Source organism: Panthera onca, chromosome A1, assembly GCF_046562875.1.
Source record: "Panthera onca isolate mPanOnc1 chromosome A1, mPanOnc1 haplotype 2, whole genome shotgun sequence".
Taxonomy (NCBI): domain Eukaryota; kingdom Metazoa; phylum Chordata; class Mammalia; order Carnivora; family Felidae; genus Panthera; species Panthera onca.
In genome coordinates, this window is record NC_138339.1 from 158,453,300 (window position 1) to 158,477,978 (window position 24,679).

The window sequence follows — 24,679 nt, forward strand, 5'->3', positions numbered from 1 at the left end:
AACTGGTTGCTCAGGGGAAGCACATACTGTGATTTGTCCCCGTGGCCTTGGAAGTTTGCAGATAAGCATGTGCTGGGATGACACCAGATGTCCTCTGTCAAGCTGTGTTATGGGCTGAATTGTGTCCACCCCCCACCCCCCCCAAGAAACTCATAGCACCAGCACTTCACACTGTGACTGTATTTGGAGATTGGATCTTCATTTAAAGGGGTGATTAAGGTTATATGAAGTCACGAGGGTGGGCCCTAATCCCGTATGATTAGGACACAGCCAACAGACACATGAAAAGATGCTCAACATCACTCATCATCGGGGAAATACAAATCAAAACCACCATGAGATACCACCTCACACCTGTCAGAATGGCTAACCACTCAGGCAACAACAGATGTTGGCGAGGATGCAGAGAGAAAGGATCTCTTTTGCACTGTTGGTGGGAATGCAAACTGGTGCATCCACTCTGGAAAACAGTGTGGAGGGTCCTCAAAAAATTAAAAATAAAACTATCATACAACCCAGCAATTGCACTATTTACCCAAAGAGTTGAAAAATACTCAAAGGGACGCACACACTCTGATGGTTACATTATCTATAATAGCAAAGATGGGGATGCAGCCCAAGTGTCTGTCACAGATGAATGGATACATATGTGTCTGTATAGGACGGAGTATTGGCCATAGAAAGATGCACCATATGTGATGGCATGGGTGGGCCTACAGTGTATTATGCTCAGTGAAATAAGTCAGAGAAAGACAAATACCATATGATTTCATTCATAAGTGGAATCTAAAAAAACCAAACGAACAAAAAAAAAGAATCTGGGGCGCCTGGGTGGCTCAGTTAAGTGTCAGATTTTGGTTCAGGTCATGACCTCACGGTTTGTGGGTTCAGGCCCTGCATCGGGCTCTGTGCTGACAGCTCAGAGCCTGGAGCCTGCTTCGGATTCTGTGTCTCCCTCTCTCTGCCCCTCCGCTGCTCGTGCTTGCACTCTGTCAAAAAAATAATAATAATAATAAACATTTAAGCAGACTCAGACCCCTAAATACAAAGAACAAACTAGGCTGCCAGGGGAGGTGCAGGCCTGCAGCTACCAAGTGGACAAGTCCAGGATGAAACAGAATAAAGCCAATGACAGTGGACGACGTGTGCGGGGAGCATGGCAGGAAGAAGTCGGGTCACTATGTTGTACTCCTGAAATGGATGTAACGTGTGTCAACTAGACTCAAAAGAAGAAAAACAGATTAGGACACAGACATGCAGAGAGACAAGTGAGTAAGGGACGGGGAGGCGGCACGCAGGCCAGGAGAGCAGTCCCAGGGGAGCAGGCTCCTCGCCCGGACTGTGAGGGAAAAGTGTCATCCGTCCCGGGTCCTCGGACAGTGAGGGACAACTGTCATCCGTCCCAGGTCCTCAGATGGTGAGGGACAAGTATCATCCGTCCCGGGTCCTCACCCGGACTGTGAGGACAAGTGTCATCCGTCCCGGGTCCTCGGACAGTGAGGGACAAGTGTCATCTGTCCCAGGTCCTCGCCCAGACTGTGAGGGACAAGTGTTATCTGTCCCGGTTGCCTGCTGTTCTCCACGGCCACATGAGCGGACTGACAGTGGCGGTGGGTGGGGGGGGTGCAGAACCGGGTTTGTCAGCTTGTCCCCTCCCCTCTGAGCCCCTGGTCCCTTTGCCTGAGTTTGGTCCACAATGACATGTCCCTGACAGGACAAAGATGCTCAATACGAGGAAATCGTCCAAAGGCCCCAGCACCACAAGTGCTGCCGTGTCCACAAGGAGGGGCCTCAGCCTCCTCCTTCTCAGGTGGGGGTGGGGCTGACCTCTGACTTTGCAATGATGTCACAGGGGCCACTTGGCAACAGGGGCCCGCAGGGCACACTGGGCTGCTCATTGGATCGGACGGAGGTTGGAAGCTATGCTCTGCGTCTGAGGGCGCACTCGGGAACCCACGTCCCTCTTCTTTCTGGAGCCCTGACGGAGGGAGGATGATGGAGAAGGACACAGCCACACACAGGAGGCACAGGCCGGGCCCCGGGGCCCCTCCATCGGGGGGAGCCCCCAGACACCTCAAGGCAGCTAGCGAGATGGTCGAGCTGCAGCGCAGCAGGAGCGTGGGTGGCCTGCTGCAGAAGGGGGACCCTCTGCGCTGCGTCAAGAAGCTGAGCAGGGAGCTGGGTAGGCCAGCCACGCCCCTCCTTCCGGCCCGGCCCCGCCGCCCCTGCCCACACCCAAAAGGGCCGGGGTCTACAGGTGACAGAACCAGGCCAGCCCGAGGGCAGGGCCCACTGAGTGGGCCGCGGTGAGCTCTGCTGAGGTCAGGAGGGGGGCCAGGCGGGCCGTGGCCACGGGAAGCGTGGGGGTCAGTCCCTCTCAGGGAACCTGGGGGCCTCCCGGGCCAGGTCAGCCGTGAGCCCATGGGGCCGGCAGACAGGACACAGGCCAGCTAGGTAACGTTACATGTGCCAGTTCTTGCCACCTAGGATATCCCTCAACACGCGGTCGTGGGCGGGGCGGGGGCGGGGGTGCGGAATACCTAGTGCTTGCATGGACGCTCCTTGACGTTAGCCACTTGGGCTCCCCAGTGGGTAGGTGTCTCGTGGTCCTCTCCCCAGAGGAGCAGGGCCCTGAGCTGGCTGAGATGAGGGGACTGGTTCAGTCATTTGCAGGGCCCCCAGGAGTTTTGCTTCTCCTGGGAAGGTCACCCAGCGAGCGGCCCTTTTTGAGGTCAGGACTCTGGAAATGAAACCCAGTAAGCAGGAAATGTGGTTTGTTTGTTCAAGACCTATGGATGATTTTGAGAGGTAGGGGTGTAAAAATATTTGTTCTTTTAGTGTAAACATCCAAAGAAGTGTTGTTTCGGGGGAAGGGGTGCCGGCCAGCAGCACAGAGCCACCGCCGGGCTCTTACCCTCTGTCCCCCAAAGCCTCTGAACACGGCGACCCTGTCTCACTCGAGGCTCACTTGAGAGGAGCAAAATTCCCCAAAGAAGCAAGTAGACGTGTCCTGATAATGCCACCACTACGGGGCAGCTGCAGGAGAGGACAGGCTCGGTGCCCGCTATTTCTGGATGTTCCCGCCAGCACCACAGGGTTTCCCCGAAACAGCATGGATGGCAGATCCCCACGTGGCTCCCAGGTGGCCTCAGACACCACTCAGCAGCGGGGCTCAGCCTCACTGGAGCCTGCAGGATGGAGAGCAGTGGGGAGGGCTGCTCCGGTCCCACTGTCCACGTGGTAAACTGAGACCAGAAGAGGTGGCCCTGCCAGGTGCCCAGGACACACCTCTGCACACCTTCAGGGAGCAAGGGCAATGAGGCAGGTGCCCCCCGAACCCACAGGTACTGAGATGCCATGGACGCAGAACACAGGCCAGCTAGCCCAATGCTCCAGGTGAGGGGCGGCCAGACTAAGTCTGCAGATGAGAGGTCCAAGCCGGCCCCAGGACCAGCCTGGTGTAGGAGGGGACAGCAGGAATCCAGCCACCGGCCGCCAGCATGGGACCCACCACAGGAGCTGCCTGGCTCACGCTGCTGTGTCCACGATGCCCCACCGGACTCCAGAGCCCAGGCCTGCCTTGCCGCCCCTCCTGCCCCCCACCGCCGTCCCTCCACCGAGCTGGTGCTCCAGGGAGGGTGTGTCCAGAGAGGAAGTGGAGGGCTGCCCCTGAGAGGCGGGCTTTCTCCAAGGGATAAAGTCAGCAGGGTGGGCACAGCCAGGCTGCAAGGCCAAGTCAGGCCTCTGACCCCCATCACAGGATCAACACCGGTTAAGAGGGTCTCCCCTCCCCAGGCAGCTCAGTGCCTTTTATGCGACTTCCTACTTCCCACAGGAGGTGGCTGAGGCCCAACTCCCACTGCACCCCGAGGGGCTGTCTCACACCCCAAAAATAATCTGCAAACATTTGACGATGTTCACATCTCGGCTGAAGAGCAGAACCAAAGGAAACGTTCTATTCCCTTTGTTGCTAAACCTCTGGAGGCCCCGCTTCTCTGACCTCAGACCCCACTCAGCTCTGAGGCAACACTCCTCAGCCCCCAGGCCTCTGCCTGGTGGATGGCCATTGGCTGAGCCCTTCGGATTAAGGTGTCACTGGTTGCCCCGTACGCCCAGAGCCCTGATAATCTCAGGAGCTTTCTTAGAAGAGGGAAAGGAGGTGAGACCAGCAGACACATAAGTATTAATATTCCTCCGTATGACATATGCCCCAGAGGGTCTACTTTGGAGAAAAAAAATCATGTCTCTCTTTTTAGTGATTCTTCTCTTCTTGCCAGATATGTATCATAGGGAGCAGCAGGTTCAGGGATCAGCCGTGTCTTCTAAAACACACACACACACACACACACACACACACACACACGTGTGCCTACAGGTAGGGGCCTGCTGAAGATTTTCCAAAAGAAGTCAATTTTAAAACCCCAAAACTACTGCTTCTGAATCACTCGAGTCCTTCTCTCTGAGGTGGGGACTGGGCTGAGCCTTTTTGGCCCAAAGGACGTCTCGAGAGCCACCAGCTTCTGAAATGTTCTCTGAAGACCCGAGCACACATCAGCATCAGTCCCTGCACCGGTGTGGGTGCGACGGATGAGAGGAGGAGGAAGACCCTAGTTCTTAGCCACAGGGGGCTCATGAGTCACTGAAAAGGGCCCAAACAACACAGCCAAGGCTGTGTGCACTGAGCGCCAGGGAGGCCTGGCTAAGATGGGTCTCCCTCCAGGCAGGCCTCCTGACATGAGGCAGGGGGCCCCGAGAGGCCAGGCCCAGGGCAGAGATGGCATGGGAGAGCTGGAGACCCAGTTACTCTACTGGTCTCCACGCAGAAGCAGCCTGCAGGCTGTCTCCCGGAGCCCAGCCATCAGCTCTCTGGTCTGCAGGGGCCCCCGGCCTTGAGGCCTGGGAGCCACATGGACGGGACACCACCAAGTTCTGTGAGAAAATCCTCCCTGCAGGATCAGGGTGCTCCAAGGCACCCCACAAGGCCTCCTATCGAAGGACAATTTAAGGCTTTGTAATTTCCACCCCCGCAGCAGGACTGCATTTGGATCTTGGGCCCCATATGTGTGTTGGGTTGGGGGACGGGGGTGCCGAGCTGCTGGCAGGAAGGGGAGCAGGTACAGGGAAGCAGCCACCTTTAGCATTCTGGGCCTGGATGTGGCCACGGGGAAATGGGACCTGGAATGTCCTCCCGGACTCAATGCCTGTAGGATGCACTGTCAGTGCTCGCAGGGCGGCCACGGGCCAAGGAGTTCTGACGACGATCGCTGCCCCTTCCTCCCCAGAGTCCGAGGACCAGGGAAGAGACCTACAGAGTGACACTGAGGATGCCAACTGGTAAGTGGTCTTTGTCCAGCACAGGTGGTTTTCAGAGACGTGAGGAGGACACAGGACACAGCAGGGTGGGGGCTGGGGCCAGCCCCAAGGTTGACGCTTGGACCCCAAAGGAGTCCTGGGGTGTCCTGAGAAGACCCCGACGGCTCAAGGTGGGAGGGAGTGCCAGGGCTGCAAGCCGCACACCCCACAGCACCTGCCTCCCCAGGCAGCCCCCCAGCTGGCCATGGCCTGGAGTCTGGGAGCTGGCACCTGTCTTAGCAAACGTTCCCACTCGACTCCAGACCACTGGTCGTGCCAGAGGTCTCACTGTTTGGGAAAGATGTGGATGTGCAGCATCATTGGCGGACAGCCCCCGAGCACCACCATCATCGCCACAGACACTGCCTCCAGCGCCACCATCCTTGCCACAGACAGAGCCCCCCAGCGCCACCATCATCGCCACAGACACTGCCCCCAGCGCCACCATCCTCGCCACAGACACCCCCCCAGCACCACCATCATCACCACAGACAGAGGCCCCCAGCGCCACCCCCAGCGCCACAGAACCAGCCTCGAGTAACACCGCCTACTCCTCGATGCCTAGCAAGGGACACCTCTGCCTCGCCCTCTGCCCACTCACCCTCCCACCCCCAGGCACGCGGAAGGTCCTCCACACCCTGTCCCTCCCTGTCCTGTGGGGTGCATCCCCGAGCCTCCCAACACCCAGGGGGAGAAAGTGCCACCCCAAAGCTGCATCTCAGGGCACTGATGCTGACCCGTTGTCCCCGCTTCTCCCACAGTAAGGCAGACCCAGAGGAAGAGAAGCAGGAAAAGAATCAGGACTCCCTCAGGAAGTTGGACCCTGATGGTGGCTGGGCGGGGCCGGCGGTGAGGCCACCTAGAGGCCAGTGGCAGGAGCGGGAGGACGGGCCGGGCACGCCTGTAGTGTGGACACACGTCCGTCGTCCTCGGGCCCTGCTATTTACTTGTTTGGTGTCTTCCCCAGGAACCGGAGTTGGAGTCCATAAAGCTGGATGAGCCTTTGGGAAAAGAGGCAAGAGCGTTTGACTTTTGTCAAACAGGGCTAACAGGCACAGTCCTGTGGGGCCACGAGCAGGCTGAACACGTGGGCCCGGGGTCACCTTGGCAGGACCACGTGTAGGCTGGACCGAGCACGACCTCTACCCAAGAGCCTTTGCTCAAGCTCCATGCTCCCAGCTGGTGCTGGGCACCCCTGTTTCCTGACGTGGCTGCCTGAGGCCTTTGGGACCTGATGGGGGTGGCCGTGGAAAGCCCAGCCTTGAAGTGTCCCCAGTCCCATGTCCTGACGCTCTGCCCAGAGATCCATGTGCGCTGCGGTAGGAATCCCCACTGGCCACATCCCACAGGAAGAAGGCTCTCGTTCCCCTTCCTGATCCACGTGGGAGGGGGAGCTGGGCCTATGACAGATGGTCCCTGGGATTCCAGGAGCTCACCCACAAATACCTGTGGCGTTCACTAAAGCACTCCCACTGGAAACCCCTCCTGGGTCGAGCTGCTTCCACACCTCAGTGTAAGTCCTCACCGGCATGGGGTGAGGGTCCCAGGAGGGTTGTGGGGCCACGTGCAGGTCTGGAGAGGATGTAGAGGGGATGCCGCAGCTCTGGGCATCACCTTGAGGCATCCTCAGACAGGTGAAGACAGGGCAACTGAGGGAGTGAGCAGGGGGAGAGGGGAGGCCGTACCCCTCCCTCCTCTCTGCCAGAGCTGGCCGTGGGCACTTTGCCGTCCGTACTGCCAGCAGCTCTCTGCCAGCTCCTCAGGAGCCCCCACTGAGCACAGCCACCGGTGGTGGTCCTGGGGGTGGTCATGCAGACCCTAGCTGTGCCAGGGCCCGGAGCCCACTGCCCCTCCCAGGAAGGCTCCTCTCCTCTCCAGCCTACCCAAGCCCACCATCCACACCTCTTTGGTTTCCATTCACAGAAACCATCTGTGTTTGTGGAGATTGATCTGGGAGACCATGCGGAGGAGGTAAAAGCCCTCAGACGACAGAGCCAGGCTTGTTGCCGGGAATGCTGGTGCTCGGGGCCCACGAGGCTTGTCCAGGGGACCTGCCCCACATGCATGTGTTGGAGGCTGAGGTAGAGGCAGGGGTCCAAAGGCCACCCTTGCCCCCTCCTTATCCTCCAACCTGCATGCATTCCAGCATCACCAGAGATGCTAGGGCCTGGCTCAACCCTCAGGGTACCCCCAGGCCCTAAGAACCTCTTCTGGGATCATGCTGGGGTGGAATGAAGGGCACAGGCTTGGGAGTCAAGGACCTGGCCTCCACGTCTGGCTCTGCCAGTAAATACTCAAGTATTTGAGTACACACCTCCCAGTGCTTCGGTGGTTTCGTTTGCAAAATGAGGATCTTAGCGGCACCCACATCCCAGGGTGGTTCTGTAAAGCTCTCAGAGTAGTGCCTAGACCCAGAAAGCCTCAGTAGCAGGTATCACCATCACCATTATCACCACCACCACCACTGCCACCTCGTCCCCATCCTCATCCTCATCGTCATAGTATCATCATTTTCTGTGAAATGAAGGGGTTGACCAAAGGCCTGTCTGGCCCCAACACAAGCATCCCACAATGTCCTCCAGTTCTCAGCTGTAATGGGCAGCTACCTCTGCAAGTTTTCCAGCTCTCTCATGTTTAAGCTGCTACCCAGGGATTGTTTTTTAATTACCTCTTCCAAGTCTTTGCCCTCAGAACACACCGTACAGTAAAGAATGCTCGTTATTAGCTACTCATGAGGCTGTCTTGGAGGCACCACGGGTTTTAAGGACTCAAGGAAGGTCACCCAGTGGCAGAGTTGGGATTACAGTCCAGAAGTCACAGTGGCCCACATCGAGGGCACAGTTCCTTGGCCAGGGTCCCCCGATTGGCAATTTTCACTTCACGGTGCCCAAACTCATGGGAAGATACCCAGTGCCGGCACAGTTTCTGGGCCCCCGTCTGATCCTCGGGCAGGTGCATCAGTTCCGGCCTTAGTGGCTATGCTTGCCTCCCTTCCCTTGTCCCCTAAACTGCTCCTCCCACTTCCCACAGGTGGTCACAGGCACCATGAAAGAAGAGAAGCAGTCCCAGATGGACATGGGGGGTTCATCAGAAGACGAGTGAGTGATGCTTATGGGTTTATACACGGAGACATGGGGGGCTCTCCTCTACCATGGTGTCTGCTGGCCCCACCTCATGCAGGATGGGCAGAACCCCACTGCGTGCCTTCCCCCTCTCACCTGTGTGCGTAGAGACCCAGCACTGATGAGCCCGGAGGGGCTGAGACGTGAGCAGCAGGACTCAGGCATGACCCTTACCTTGTGGCCCCCTCACCCCACAGCAAGACCCGCTCTCCCCATCCCATCAGCCAACAGCTTGGCCAGACCGTGAAGTGGGAGGAGGCAGAGGTGAGAGGGAAGTGTTGCTGTGAGGGTCCTTCCAGCCTCTCAGTTTGGGGTTTTGGCCACAGAGGTCACTGGGAGGGAGGACCCATCACCTGGCCAGTGTCTCTGCCACGCAGGCCGAGCCCCAGGGCTAGGGTAGGAGACACATTTGTCTTGACTACCTACACCCTCTTAGGGGAGAGATTGGGTAGGGCCAGTCAACCCCCATGAAGTCCTGAGGTCATAAAGGGTGCTGGGTAGGCTGCTAGGTCACCCAAGGGCCCCTAGACCTATTTTTTTTTAATTATTTTTAATGTTTATTCATTTTGAGAGAGAGAGAGACAGACTGTAAGTGGGGGAGGGGCAGAGAGAGAGGCAGACACAGAATCTGAAGCAGGCTCCAGGCTCCAAGCTGTCAGCACAGAGCCCGACATGGGGCTTGAACTCATGAACCGTGAGATCATGACTTGAGCTAAGGTCGGATGCTTAACCTAGTGAGCCACCCAGGCGCCCCATTTACTTTTTTATTTAAAAATATTTTTAATGTTTATTGTTGAGACAGAGAGACAGAGACAGAGACAGAGAGAGAGGGAAGGGCAGAGAGAGGGAGGGACAGAGAATCCCAAGCAGGCTCCACATTGTCAGCACAGAGCATGACGCGGGCCTCGAACCCATGAACAGTGAGATCGTGACCTGGGCCAAAATCAATAGTTGGGTGCTCAAGCGACTGAGCCCCCCAGGCACGCTTAGTTTACTTTAAACAATACAGAGAAACACAAAAAGAAAATAGCAATTTATCCAACTTCCCACTTGGAATTAACAACTATGTTACTATCTTGGCTTATTTAGCTCAAACATTTTTTAAAAGAAATTCTAACAGATATTTAGATAAAAGTATATTCTGTTCTAAAGCTGGTACCTGTCCTTCTAAGTAACTGGCCCAGTGAGGAACAGCTCATGAAAAGGACAGGTTCTGAGTCACCCAGGCCCCTCTTGGGAGCAGGGAGGGCGGCACGGGGGCACACGGGCCCCTCGTGAGCTCTCGCTGGCACACCCCCCCTCCACCCCGCATCAGTAGCTTTGAGCTGTAGCCCCGAAGCCTTTGCTTACTTGGTGTGTTGTTATTACCACAAACTTTCCCCCAGGTGTGTATGTTCTGTGAGGGAGTGTCACCCAGTCTGACCTCAGACGTTCCCACGTCCCTGCCCGTGTCTACTCATGCCAGCATTTGCTAAGAGGTCAGGGCCTCCCTGTCACACCCCCAGATCCAGGCTGGAGGAGGTCAGGGCCGCCCTGTCACACCCCAAATCGAGGCTGCCCCCATGCTTCTCATTGTCTCTGAACGGATGTGGTGATGGATTCAGCCGCACGGGTGGTGCAGCGCAGTGGCTTGACCTGCTGCCTCCCCCACCTCCCGCCCCCGGGCCAGACAATCCCAAAGTCACCCACTCGGCCTCATGATCTCAGCTCCCTACCTGCTGACTCAGTGGCCTCAGAAAACCCGCAAGCCAGGGCTGGCACATAACCAAGCTTGTGTGCTGGGGGGCTGCTGGACAGTGGGAAGGGGGTGTAGGGGGGGCCCTCCATGTGGGCCTGGCCTTCACGCCCCACCAGGTGGTGTCAGGACCATCTGTCCCACTGCCCTGCTCACCTGCCCTCACAGTTCTCAGAGCCATGGCTTCTCTGTCCAGGCTCTTTCGGGCCTGTTCAGATGGTGGGGTTCGGCACCTGTGGGCCAGCTGCTGCTTACTGCCCAGTGGGACGCTTCAGCACCGAGTTGTGGGGTCCCTGCAAAGGGAAGGGGGGCAGCTGACCCACCCCAGAGGCAGCCTCAGTTGGAAGTGGAGACCCCAGAGACCACCACTGGGGAAAAACTCAAGTTGTGGTGTTCTGGAAATGGGCAGGGGTAGGCGTGGGGCCGAGGGGAGTGGTTTGGCTCGGCTGGTCTTTGAGGTGTTTCATGTTCAGGGGCCCCTTCTGGCTCAGGCCTCCCAGCGCAGAGGACAAAGGCACTGGGTGGGTGGGAGGCAGTTGATGGGAGGGCCAGCCAGCCTGCCCAGGAGTCTGGCTGTGGGTGCCGGGCCCCGGGCCCCCTGGGCTTGATGGGCAGCATGCATCTGGGGCACAGGGGTGCTGCCTGTGGCCCTGGGCTCTGAGCTCAGTGGGGGCGGCACCTGTCTCTCCCCCGCTCGGCCCGCTGTCGGCCCCTAGGACCAGGACCAGCTGGGTGTGCTGCATCCCTTACTCCACCAGAAGGAAGGCCAAGGACAGTGTGTAACAGCTCTGGACGAGGTAGTTCTCACCAGGACAGGGCTGGGGGCCAAGGGGGCATCTAGAGGGGACAGGAAGCAGAACAGAGGGGGCTGGGCTGCTCACCTGATCTCCTGGCCTTCTCAGTCCCACAGAGACCTGGGAGGGAGGGACGGGGGACGCAGACAGGAAGCTCTAAGAAACGCCACTTGAACCATTTCAGGGCCCCGATGACCACCCAGGTGTGAGCCACTGACCCGCTGGGTGAGCAATGACACCATCTTTTAAAAAGACACAATAAAGCATGAACAGAAGGTGTTCTCTCTCTCTGGTACCTCTGGAGGGATCCCTACCCCTTCCTTCCATGCATCTCACTCCCTGAAATGTAACTGCAGGGAGGGAGGTGAGTTCAGTGACAGATGACTGACGCCCCCCACACCCAGGTCACATGTGCACGGTGGTGGCCGTGACCACGCAGCCCTAGACTTGGCCCCAGGTGTACCGAGGGGTCCAAGCCCCAACACAAGGGGCCCCGAGGCAGGGTAGGCATTGTTCCTTGAGGACCTGGGGGTGAGTTTTGCCACAAGCAGACCATCTGTGCAGCCGGAGTGGGAGCTCCCAGCGCCAGAGGCTGCACTAGGGCCTTGCCTCATCCGGCTTGGCTCCAGGGGTAGGGGCTTGAGGGGGTAGGGACTTGAGGGGGAGGGGCTTGCGGGGGCAGAGCACAGAGGGAGGCTGAGCAAAGGGTGGGGAGTCCTGCGTCCATCATCCAGGTCTCAGCAAACTGCCACAGGCCAAGTGGGCAAAGAACTTCAATTTCATGTGGTCTGACCTGCGACTGAGAACCCAGCAGATGTACTGGCTCACACTCACTCACATGCACACACACCCACAAGTGCACACTGTACATGCACATCTACACACGTGCGTGCACATTTACACTCATACCCACGCCGGCAGGTGGTCACACCCTCGTGCACATACACACACCCACGTGGGTAGGCGGTCACACCCACGTGCACCTACACACACGTGCACATACACACATGCACACACACACTTGGGCAGGCGGTCACACCCACGTGCACATACACACACGTGCACCTACACACACATGCACATACACACATGCACACACACACACATGGGCAGGTGGTCACACACACGTGCACATACATACACGCACATAAAGCAACCTCAAGCATGCAAGAGGACATGGGCCAGCGACAAGCATCTCTGAGGGTGAGGAACATCGGGGCCCCAAGGTTGGAGGAGTCAGACGCCCGCTGTGTGCGCAGGTGGGTTGGGAGGTGGGCGGGCGCCTCCATCTCTCGCTGCATCCACCAGAGAGCAGGGAGGCCCCGGAGCAGCTGATCCAATCACGGAAACCGCTTCCCTGGCCAGTCGGGTGGGGCTGTCACGTGACCAGGTCCCAGAAAAGGCCGCCCTGCTGAGTGCTCCCCATGTGCTGGGGGTTCAGACAAGCAATACACAGAGGACCTCCCACACCTTGGAGGCTGGGGGCCGCGGCTCATCCCCATCTTGCCCCCCCCACCACGAGATGTGGAATACTGCTTCCCAGCCCCCAAAGAGACGGCCCCTGTCCTGTCCAACCCCTCACTGCTACCACCAGCTAAAAGGGTGCCTCAGAAGCTTCTGGACAGACGGCTGGTCTGCCCCTTGGCCAGGATGGGAGGAGCAGGCCTCAGGGCCAGGGCCCTTGCTACAGAGCAGCACAGGCCACAGCGGTTCTCAGCCACAGGCCAGGAGGGTGACTGGGCCTGGGGGGGGGCCCTGGCCATGTACCCCACTATCTTTTCGTTGTCTGTCCCTTGCCATTGCACGTGGCTGCTGGCCTCTAGGGGCCTGGGGAGCAGAGACACCCCACGTGTGCTTGGTTGTGACCTTTCCCTGGTTTAGGGTATAAATTCTCCCAAATCAGATGCATGTTTGACTTTTCATTGGGCCTCTGAACCTCACGGTTGGAGGTACTTTCATTACATGTCATTGGGGGTATCTTCGGGGGAGCCGGTCCAGGGCAGGCCCCGGGGTAACCAGAGGGACTTGGCTTGCAGGTGTGGTGGTTGTGGCTCTGGCCTTCTGCTCCCACAGCAAGCCCCTGGGGGGGGGGGGGGCAGCGGTGGCTCTTGAAGGTGGGGACACACAAGGAAAGCTCCAAGCCTCCATCCATCACCTGCCAACACCTGCCAGCCGCACCCCTGCCCTTGCCGAGGCTTCCACAGGGGAGGTGCAGCCCGTGCAGCAGTGGGGCCTTTCGTTCGCTGCTGGAACCGGGAGGGAACCGAGAGTGTCCGGGCTGAGCCCTGGGCTGCCATCTGCTGGCAGCGGGGGGAGCTGCCTCGGCCCCGTCCCAGCTCTCGGAAGCATGGGAGGCATGGTCAGGGTGGAGTGACCTGGCAGGTGGTGAGGGCAGGACAGGACGCCCCCTGTGTGGGCAATGAGATGGCCCTGTAAACTTGGGGGGAATGAAAACCCCATCGTCCGGGCTGCCTGCGAACCCTCTCCTGGCTTCCCCTTGTTCAGGGGCCCCCTGGTCCTCTGGGTCCCCTGCCTCAGCCTGCCAGCAGCCCTGAAGCAGTCTCCCTGGTGGCATTTTCTGTCACAAACAGGCTTGGCCAGTGGTCCCAGGTGGTGACCCTCTGTTGTCCCTGGCCGCAGGCCTGACCTGCCCCGCTGGCCCCCTCCTACTCAGACACCTGTGAGAGAGGCTTACAGAGCCCTCCGGGGGCAGGGACAAGCCAGGCTGCATCCTGCCTCCACACCTCTGATGGGGCCGCACCGGCTACACAGGGCCCTTCCTGAAGACACCCCGCAGCCTCGCCCCCAGCCTATTCTCTCTAGTGGTGGTTCCCCCCCAAATCCAACATGCATCTTGCTTGTGGGTAATATGGGAGCTCACAAAAAGCATTTAAGTTTTCTTCTAGTTACTTGCAGATTCTCAATATTTTAATGTATTTCTCTGGAGCGTGCCCTCTCTCCTCTAGAAAGATCTCTGTATGGAGAGAGACGGATACATACAATGTTTATGAGACTGGGGTCACCCCGCACCCACCTCTGTTCACCAGGTTTCATGTCACAGGCACCTTCCTCGGCGCCGCCCCTGAGCACCGGCATGAGCCCCTAGCTGAGCACCGGCATGAGCACCGGCATGAGCCCCTAGCGCCTCCAGGAGCTTCCACTCCAGTGGGGGGCGGGGGGCAGACGACGGCGGCCAGCGCGGTTTCCTTTATCTCCACGTCGTTCCGCAGAAGCGAACCTGGTCACTTGAAGTGACCTGCGGTGGTGGCGGCGCCCCAGGACACGGTGCACTGCCAGGGTCACTGCCATGTGAAAATGTCGCGCGGGTCACAGCAAGGGCTGAGAGCCGTTGTCTGCTCTGCGCCAGGCCCAGTAAACCGTCCTGATTGGTCCTGCAAATTTTAAGTCATTAATTCCACAACGACCCACAAGCTGGGATCTACTCTCAGACCCATTTTGTAGCTGAGTGGGGTGGGGGCGGGGGAGGGTGGTGAAGGACTCCGGGGGACACCGGTCACAGCGGGGTCACAGCGCCCACCTGTCTCCGCTCTTGCTGCTCCCCTGGCCTCCGATCCGGGCGGCACGAGGATCGCTTCTCCCACCGCGCCCGGAAAGCGGAAGGCGCTTGAGCAGTGCGCCCCCTGGTGGCACGCTCGGTGCGGCGTCTCACCACTTCTGCCCTTCAGCGGGCAGGTCACCGCCACCACCCAAGAGGAGGCGATGGCGAGTGGCTTCATTACTAGTAGATAACTTTAGCTCTCATTATTCACTAAAGGGGAGGCTGCAATGCAAATGCATTGTTGGACATCAGTTCAGGGGCAGGGGAGTGACCCAGACACTCTGTGCTCTGTGGTCAAGTTCCCAGAGCAGGCACTCCCTGCCCTCCTACCTCATGATCTCGAGGCCCCCCAGCCCTGTCCCTGGCACCTCTGTTTAGAGCATCCTGGGTGCCTCCCAGGCCTGGACAATCCTTGGTTCATGTGGAAACTCACCCCAAATGGATCCTTCCCACGATGCCCTGAAGTATTTCATTCCATAAAACAACAGGTGAAGCTCCCTCACGGTGCGGTCATCCTGAGGCCTTTTATGAGCCCTGGTGTCGCCAGGTGCCCCAGTCCCCAGCCGTGTGGGGAGCTGGAGGGTCTGCTTTGAAAGACAGGAGCTCAGGGAGGGCGAACTGCCCCTTGCATGAGGGTCGGAGGCTGCTGAGGCCTTGGGAGGTGAGAAGCTTACCAGGGAGAGCACCCGCGGGGGGTCGTCTGGGGCCAGCCCGAGCCTGGGCAGAGGCAAAGGTGCATATGCCTGGAGCCTGTCCCCTTGGCCTGTTGCCCCAGAGCACAGCCTGCCTGAGACTCCCAGCCAGGTGTCCTGGGAGGAGGGGGAGGAGGAGGGCAGCCCTGGAGACAGAAGAGAGGGATGGGGACCGGGATGGGAGGCATGAGCCCTAGTTAGGCCCAGGCCTCCCCAAGGTCTTTCCTCCATTTGTTTTGAGGGGCAGGTTTTCAGGGAGGTGCAAGTGTCCACAAAGCAGGAGGTTTGCAGCCACTCAACAACTTTTGGGTCATGCTGGGGTCAGCTGGGCCCAGGACCTGGCCACGGTGTGATGGTCTGTGACCAACGTGACCTCTGCTGGGAGCAGGAGAATGTGCCCTCTGGGCTGCAGGGTTAGATGAATTCTATTCCGACAAGGCCTTGAGACCCAGAGGGAGTGGGCAATCCCATTACACAGATAAGAAAACTAAGGTTGCAGCGGCAGGGAGCACAGGTTCCAAGGGAGCCAGGTCCCCATCCTGGCTCTGCGCCCACCATGTCACCAAGCCAGTCCGGATGCCCCGCTGGCCTCCAGTCCTCCATCTAGGTCCCTGGGGACCTGGAAAAGGCAGGGTCCTCATGCCCCGCCCACAAGGGTCCCTCAGACACACGCCAATGACCCTGTGCTCCCTCTGATCCCGCAGCTGCTGGATCCCCGGGGAGACAGCCTTGTCCCTCCCTGGTGGGCATGCACCCACTTCTGGATTCATCCCCTGGGGCAACTGCGTCCTGCGCCTCATATTCTAAGCACCCCCCTCTCAAAGCGGCACCCCGGGCGCTATCACGTCTCTGTCTTCGTTGCTTCAGAGCAACTTCACTGCTGTCCATCAGGATACAGGCTTCTGTCTTCAACCGACTGGACCTGAAGCCCAGGGACAGCCCCTCAGGGCCGCCTGGGGCCACGCCGTTGGCTGCCGCTGGCCGGCCAGGTGTGGAATCCTGGGGTGGGGGGGCAGGCACGTGCACTGATACCTTCAGTCACACCCCAAACACTTAACTTGCCTGTGTGACCTTGAGAAGCTTGTTTCCCAGTCCCCACCCACCCTGCAAATCTCTGTTGTGGGGGAATTGCTCAAGCCAGCCACACACAGGACCTATGTAGGAGCCCTTCTGGAAATTTCCCAGGCTGGGCCGCAAAGCCAGCAGCCAGTCAGAGCTGGTCCCCTCCATTTGGGCCTCTGACCACTGACATGGGGTCGTGTACAAGCTGTCCTGGTGCTGTTTCCTTCCTGATAGAGGATGGGGACACAGATCCCAGGAAACAGGTCTGAAGGAGGGGCTTGGACAGCCCCCCCTGCTCTGTTTTCCTCCGCCTGAGGTTTCAGTCTCATCTCGGCACCCCTCCATTGCAATCTGGGCTCCAGTCTCTGTTTGGCATGGTTTTCTACATAAATTATTGGGAAATGTGATTTCCCTGGTTCCTCTGACACACACACGTCTGTTTCAGTCGCTGGTTTTCTTTGCAAAATGCAAACCAATGTCCAACTTTGAGACACATGATGGGGTGAGGGGCCACTTAAGCTCCCTGGCTAAGGGCTGGTTAGTGAGCGACGAGGGCTGGATGTGGAGGGGCTGAGGTCTGAGCAGGGGAAGACAGATCCAGGTGGGGTGTGGGGCCAGCAGGGTCACCGGCCAGCCCATGACTGTGATGGGCTCCCCAGGTCCAATGCCTGCTGGTACCAGTCCCAAAGCATGAGGGGCCATCACCTCACCCAGCACAAGCCTTGCTGGAAGAGGGGCCTTGGAGGGGAAGGCTCGTGCCCAGCTTTGCTCACATCTGTTCCCTGCACGAAGGACTGAGCTCCAGCGGGTGTCCAGAGGTCAGAACAGAGCGCCCCCTCCCTCTGCTGAGACCTCCCCATCACTGTGTGGGAGCCAAGAGCAGGCAGTGCGAACACCACTTCCCGATTCTCTGGCACCAAGGCATTGGCTGTCCTGCGATCCCACTCTGGCACTCCTGGAGCCAGCATGGACCCTGCAGGCTGCGGGCTCCGTCCTGAGAGGCTCCCCCACTGCAGAGCTGACTGACGCGGAGACCCCTGGTTCCTGCGCTCTGCCAGGGACTGCGAAGCAGAGCTTGGTGAACTTTACCATCCAAGAGTTTTTATCTTCATGGTGAGGGTGCGATGGATCCAATCTCCGGCCACTGGGGGTGGGCTCAAGCAGCAGCCTCCCCGGGGTCGTGTTCCCCTGGCCGGGAGCCAGGAGTTCGGTGTGGGAGAAAGGGGTCCTTTGTGGATAGCAAGTGATACTGTGCTCACTTGGGAGGCTGCACGGGCTTGGGGAGCCCAGTGCTGGAGTGGGGACAAAGGGGGCACCTGGGCTTGCCTGGCTCTTTGTCTCCCGCAGCAACGCGCTCTGGCACTCACACTTCCATCAGATTCATCCCGAAGTATTTCATGTTGTCAATGCCTGAAACATTCACTTCCAGGGTCTTTCTTGCCCCTCCCATAACCGGCCCCTCCCCCACAGCAGGGGCATGGCCATGGTCTGCAGGGTTTGATTGTCCTTGAGATAAGCAGGGGAGCCCCTTCTGCAGCATGGTGCCTGTATGTTCTGTCCAGCACTGGGTTTTCCTACACCGGCTCTTGGGAATTATAAGAAACGCCCCTCAGGTCCCACAGCAGGACGTGAAGACAGGCTGAGCCCTGCCCTGTGGCTGCTTTGGTTCTCTGGAGCTTTCGGCGTGCCAAGGCTTGACGCGGGTTCCTGGAAAAGGCAGGACGAGCAGTCAGGGCTCACAGTCCGGAATTACAGGGGAAGGAGCCAGGACGGCACACATCATGCCCCCAACCCCTGGGTCCTGCACAACATGTCCCAGGCAGATGGCATGGAGATCTGACTCCCAGAGACAGTCTACTGGGGGAGGGGATGGAGCCAGGACCCTCCCAAAGGTGACTGCTGGTTGGTGGTACCCAAAGGGGCCTTGCCTTGGGGTTTCTTATACCCCCACTGCCTGCTTGTTCCCACGGCAGTGTGTCCAGGGACCTGCTCCTGTCAGCCAGAACATCTCCTCTACAGGTTCGTGCATTGGCAGTTTGAGAATCAGATGTAGGTGCCCAGGGCCACGGTCAGCAGGAGAGCCCCACGTGTGTGCTGGAATCTGCCGGGGAACACCTGGCCTTTTCAGCAAGTCTTTCCGAGTCCCAGCTCCAGTCCCCATGCATATGTTTTTCCCAGGCCCTCTTGGCTCCTTCTAGAATCTGTGCAAGCCCTCGCTCATCCTGGGTCCCATCACCTTGGGTGAACAAACAGGACTGTCAGACTCTGAGCTCCCTGCTTCCCAAGGAGCCATCGGCCAAACGCTTGGTGACCACAGGAGGCAGGAATAAACCCCGTCACCAGCTCCCTTACTTCTTCAGGGGCAGACAATGTCAGAGCCCCCGCTCCATCCCAGGGCCGCTTGGGGCTGCACCGCGGACTTGCCCTGGTTGGTGCTCTGGGCTCATGGGCCCCCGCCCAACAAACACCCCTGCCTTCTGCTTGTGCAGGGTTGTGGAGGGAGGGGTGTCCACAGCATTAAGGGACACTGTTTTCCATGCACCCTACTCTGAGCACAGAGCCCTGCCCCTCACGCCCAGAGGCTTCCTCACCTGTTATGATTAGCAGTGCCCTCGTCTGCCTCCAGAGAACGGCCGCAGCACACACATGAGGGCACACATGGATGTGCACACACTGTGGGACCCTGTCTGTGTCTGTCTGGCCTTGGGGCCTCCTCCCCTCCTTGTCCTGCCTCTGCCCTGGCCTGGGGTGCACGGCCACAGCAGCAGCTCCCCTGTTCTTGCCAAAATAACTTAGGGCATTACAGGGCAGCCCTGGTGTCATCAAGGTCACCCAGCGGCCCACTGGGCAAAGGGCACTGGGTGTCACATATGATTAGCTCCAAGATAGCCCAGTTGCTGGACAATTTCTCAGCACATGTCACCCTTCCCAGTGGCCTTCCCACTCAAGTGACCACCGATCTGGGAATTTCTGTGGGAATCATGCTCCGGTTTAAATTCTTCCCAGATAGGATACAGCAACACAGCCTCAGACAGACTGGCCGTGCAGGGTGTTCACTTAGCACAGAGCTGACAAACCCAACAATCTAACCAGGCTGAGTACTTACCCCAGCTGACCACCTGACCCAGCTGACCACGTACCCAGCTGACTACCTGCTCAGTTGAGCATCTACCCCAACTAACTACCTAACTCAGCTGACTCTCTAACCCAGCTGACTACCTAACCCATTTAACTACCTGACCTAGCTGACTACCCAGGCCAGCTAATTACCTAACATAGCTAACCCCTACCCCAATGACCATCTGACCCAGGTGACCACCCAAGCCAGCTAACTACCTACTCTGTGCACCACCTGAGCCAGCTGCCTCCCCAGACCATCCCTCTAAAGCAGCGGCTCCCCGGGAGAGGGTTCCATCTGTCACGTGGGGCGGTGTGCACTCAGCGCTTGCAGTGTTCAGGATGCCCCATCTCAGAGAGCAGGCCTGCCACGCTGTGATCACGAGGACGGCCTGATCCCGTCTGAACCGCGGGAGCCACACCAATCATGTGATCCAGAGGGATGTGTGTGCCTTCCCTCCACGCGCCACGCTCCTGAGATGCTTGCCCGCTTGTGTGCTCGCTGAGCACCTGTGGGGTCTCTGCCAGAAAGCAGGCAGACCCCAGGGGGAGAGCTGGGCCTATGTGGCACTCTGGCTTTTGTAGGATAAAGTGAAAACACCCTGGCAACGAATGCCAAGTTCTGTGAGCATCCTTAACCTTGTGAGCACGTACCCTTAACACGCAGGTAGCTGTGGGCTTGTGCCCTGCACTCTGGGCCACCGTGCAGTGAACTGGATCCTGGGGGTGAATTATCCTCCTCTGAGTATTGACTAACCAGCAAATGTTGACCTTGGGTGGTGACCATGGATGTCCACTGGGTTCTGCCTTAGGTCTTGGCTTGTCTGCGGACGGCACAAGGCTGACAATCTACATAAATCTTCTCAAGTGTGGGAGAGAGGGTCAACAGGGAGAAAGTAGACTCAAGACTCCACATCTCTCAGTAGACAAATGGGTGAACCCACAATTAAGCATCACACAGGTGAATTGTCTATACTTTGCTTCACGTGAAACCAGCCTGGGGACCTCGACTCAACAGCAGTTCACAGAAGGAAGATCCTGTGGTTTTCAGTGGACCACAAGTCACATGAGCCATGGTATGGCCAGGTAGTATCTGGGAGAGGGCAGTCTGCCTGCTCTCCCTGCGAGGGCCCCGTTGCACCCCTGGAAGGCCCTGTCTCGTGCCCAAAGGGTCACACCCAGCTCAAACACACACTATTAGCACAGTTAAAACCTAAACCATCAGCCACAGTATTGGCCATCCAGAGGGCACTTGCAGGGAGGTGGTGTGGGCGTCGAAGCAGCTGAAACCTAGCATGTGAGACACAGCTAAGGAAACAGTTCCTCCTCGGGCACAGCACCTGAGGGACGCAAAGCACCTGAAGAAGCTTCAGGCTGCTTTGCTCCTGTACAACCGGGAGGAGCCGCTGATTCCAACTCCACATAAGGACCTTTTTCTACATCAGAGCCTGAAACCTGACGGGGCTCACGACGGCCCTGGCGGCCAGCCTGCCTCGTGATTGGTGCTAGAGAGCCGGGGAGGGGGCCCCAAGGACTTCACCGCGAGGTCTGCCTCGAGTGCCCAGTTAGGGTGGCTGTCTGCCGAGTCTCATGCTGAAGTCTCACTTCTTCTTAGGACACAAATCCTGAGGCTTTGCAAACTCTGCCCTCTGGTTTTAGTGCCCAGTGGTGGCTGTGCCTGTAGAAATGAGTGCTATGCCTTTCCTGGCTTCCTATTTCCCACCCCCACTATCTGCTGACAGGGGTCCTCCTGGAAGAGGAGGCGTTCACGTGTTTATTCCTTGGCACGAGCTCGGGCACAGGTGTTCTGTCCTGCATCACCACGTCTGTGGCTGCTGCCAGGGTCCCTTCCGTGGCCACTGGCAGTGCCTCCACACTATGCCCTGTGTCCTTCAACAAGCTCTTACTTTTCTAATTAATTAAACTCAGGAGTGTTTCTTGGTTCCCCAACTCCACAGGACGATCCAGGCTCACCTTGTGTTTTCCTTGCCCCAGCGAGGGGCGCCCCAGACGCTTCTCCAAGGGCCTGGGTCCCACTGAAAAGTGAAAGCTCAAAGAGGAGATTAAGATAGTAGGAGAGGGGTGCCTGGGTGTCAAGGTCTGTTAAGCATCCAACCTCGTCTTGAGTCGTGGTCTTGTGGTTGGTGAGTTCGAGCCCCACATCGGGCTCTGTGCTGGCAGCTCGGAGCCTGGAGCCTGCTTCAGATTCTGTGTCTTCTCTCTGCCCCTCACCCGTTTGCTCACGTGCTCTCTCTCTCTCAAAAATAAATAAACATTAAAAAAATTTTTTTTTTTTTTTTTTTAGAAAAGATCATAGGAGAACACATCCTGAACAGGGACTTGGTGAGGGGTCGGGGACAAACCTCGCTCCCCAGGCAGCTGCCGCCCAGGGCAGGGCGCACCAGCGCCAGCAGCTAGAAGCGGGGAGGAAGGAACCGGGCAAAGCTGTCGACTGTAGACGGTGCTGGGCCCGGCGTGCTCTCAAGGCCGCTGTGAGGTGCAAGCTGCCCTTTCCGGTGTGCCGGGAATGACGGAGCGCCGCCTGGCCTGCGCACTTTTAGACGAGGACGCACAGTTACGCCTGCTCTTGCTGGAGAGGCGCGCATGGTCCCTGCAGAGGCAGTGCGGGCCTGGCGCCGTAAAACCCCTCCTTCTCCAAGGACACGCTTCACTGGCCCAGCCCCAGCCCGCGTTTTCCGAGGGAAAGGTGGAAAGACAAGGGTCTCCTGCTTCAGGGTGATTTCTCTGGGGGGGCACCTGGTGCTGCCTCGTCCTTCTGTGCCCAGTACCAGCCAGCACTGCCCTGGTCTCCAGGGCCCTTGAGCATTGGGCCCAGACCCCTCCAGTCTCACACACCGAGAGTCCTTCGCAGGCAGAGCTGGAACCAGGAGGCGCTGGCTGGCAGGGAGCAGCATCCCAGGCTGTGGCCCCTGCTCTGCGAGGACTTGGAGGCCGTTCTGGGGACACGGGCAGGGGCCGTGTCTCCACCTGTTCTCGCTGGCCAGCTCACTCACGGGGTCTGCATGCCCCCACCCCCCAGTCCCCTCTGCCTGCCACCTGGTTTCTCTATGACCCCAGCTAATCCCTTTCACCGTGAACCACTTTTAACACTTCCAAGACTTCAGACCTATGACCCATCTGGTCCTTGCATAAAAACCTCCAGAAACAGGTATGGTCATTAGCTCTATTTTGCAGATGACAGGTTGGCCATAGAGAGGTCAGCATGCTGGCCCAAGACACACAGCACATCAAAAGGAGTCTGGGACTCCAGGCCATGAGGTCAGTCAGGGCCTGACCTCTCCCTTGCTTTGGGGGCTAAGACTGGTATTTGTGTCCATTTCACAGGTAAACAAACAAGCAAACCCAGGCAGCCTCAAGGCTTCAGGCCCAGGATTCCCTCAGGCACGTCTGCAACCCTCTGTTCTGGGTAGTGTACCCAGGCACCCCCTGTCCTGAAAGGTGACCCATCATGGCTCCAGGGGCATAGGGCAACTTCAGGAAGGCTTCCTGGCCATGAGGGAAGCTGAGCTTCCAAAAGGGAGCAGGTCAGCCCGGCAAAGGCTATTTGGAAGGGGTGCTGGGCCGCAGGGATGTGTGTGTAGTTCCAGATGGGGTGAGGAAGGCCCTGACCACAGTGATACCCACAGAGCACACGTCTCCCCCGAGACACCCGTGTCTCCCTGTCCAGGGACCTGTGGGTGTGTCCCCCTCACTGGTAAAAGGTCTTGGCGGGTGGGGTGAAGATAGGAATCTTAGGTGGGAGATTGTCCTGGGTGGTGACCCCCGGGGCCTTGTGAGAGGGGCAGGCTGGTGAGAGGCAGAGGGAGACAAGTTGGGGAGGGCTTGGAGGTGGGCCCCCCCCCACTAGTCAGTGAGGAGCCTCCAGATTTGTAGGACAGTGTTATCTTCAGTGTTATCTTCAGCTGGTGCGTCTGCGTAATGTGTTCCCGCAGCCACGGGCCGTCTCCACCTGGGAGAAGCAGTCAGGTTATCCCCGCAGTCAGTGAGTCTGGGTTCCCGGAGCCACAGGCCTCAGGCACGGATGCTGTCACGAAAACAGCATACCTGAGACTGCCTGATGGGCAGGCACCATGGCCGTGATGTGGGCCGGATTCCAGCTGTGGCCTGGGGACGTGCACAGCTCCTGCCCACACCCTGTGCCACCGCTCACTCCCTCTCGGACCAGGGCCCTATGCGTGTGCCCAGGTGATTTCCCACTTAGGAACCAGGCACGCCCACCCAGTCTGGCCCCCGAAGGACTCTCATTTCTTGCTCCTAAGTGTGTGTCTGCCTTTCCTGACTCTGAGCTTTTGGACTGGATGCCACCCTAAGATGTCTTAGCGTGCCAGCACTAACAAGCATCACCCGTGACGGACCCTGCGTTCCCTCGTCAGCTGGGTCCTGCACAATTTCAGGTCTTACGACCACATGTGGTCTGTGTGTGTTTCGTACAGCACAGGTTTTTCTGGCTGTAGGCAGTTTACAAAGTTGCTGGTTTTAGCAGACATGTGGCTCAGAGCCTGGCAGGAAGCAGCCATGATGTTCGCTGCTCCATGAAGCAATTGTGGAGCCCCTGTTTTGTGCCCGGCATCTTGCCAGAGCAGAGCTGAAGGAAGACGTGAAAAAGAGCACACATTCCCAGCCACCAACAGCTGTCGCTACCCAGGAACCCTGGAGGGCACAGCACGGTTTACCCCCAAACAGCGGTTACCGTGGGAATGAGAAAGCTGGAAGACAGGTTGCTGCTGAGAGACAGATGTCAGGGGACCCATGCTGCCAGTTTCTTCCTCACCGAAGAGGAGGACCTTCATTTTCTGAGAGGTATTCAGAGGACAATTTGAAATGCAACAAAGCTAGGGCTGGTGGGGTCAGGGAGGCGGCTGGGACCGGAGGCCAGCCAGCCCAGCGCACTGTTTGTTCTGGCCTGGCCAGGCCGTATTTCACAGCACGCAGACCTCAGCCAAACGTCTGCTGCGGAAACACACATGCTGGCCAAGTCGGCCTGGGGCTGAGGAAGACTTTTAGGGCCAGCTGATGACGCTGGGGGCTGAGGCATGGAGGACCAGGCCGGACTCGGGAGGAGAGACCCCAAGGAGGCCCGCTCTCCGTGGCCAGGATCTCGGGCGTGGTGGGAGGAGGGTTGTAAGGTCACTTGTGAGGTCAGACTCCAAGGAGTGGGCTCTAGTAGGGGAAGAAGGCCCTAGTTCCCTGGACCTGGAGGGAAGAGCTGGAAGCTGACTTACCTC

General features: G+C 58.4%; 1 protein-coding gene across 6 annotated transcripts; it reads left to right on the forward strand.

The window, feature by feature from the left end:
- Nucleotides 1–1,860: 1,860 nt before the first annotated feature.
- On the forward strand, nt 1,861–11,278 carry CA1H13orf46 (chromosome A1 C13orf46 homolog). Of its 6 annotated transcripts, XM_060636599.2 has the most exons (9): nt 1,864–2,182; nt 5,283–5,334; nt 6,114–6,201; nt 6,320–6,367; nt 7,276–7,323; nt 8,383–8,450; nt 8,672–8,738; nt 10,926–11,006; nt 11,188–11,278. In XM_060636599.2, the coding sequence occupies exons 1-9, from the start codon at nt 1,993–1,995 to the stop codon at nt 11,218–11,220; spliced, it is 675 nt and encodes a 224-aa protein (XP_060492582.1). In that variant the 5' UTR covers nt 1,864–1,992; the 3' UTR covers nt 11,221–11,278. The 6 variants fall into 6 exon arrangements, with proteins under 6 accessions (XP_060492583.1, XP_060492588.1, XP_060492582.1 ...); XM_060636600.2 differs by lacking the exon at nt 7,276–7,323 and having other exon boundaries at nt 1,861–2,182; XM_060636601.2 differs by lacking the exon at nt 8,672–8,738 and having other exon boundaries at nt 1,866–2,182.
- The last annotated feature ends 13,401 nt before the right edge of the window (nt 11,279–24,679 follow it).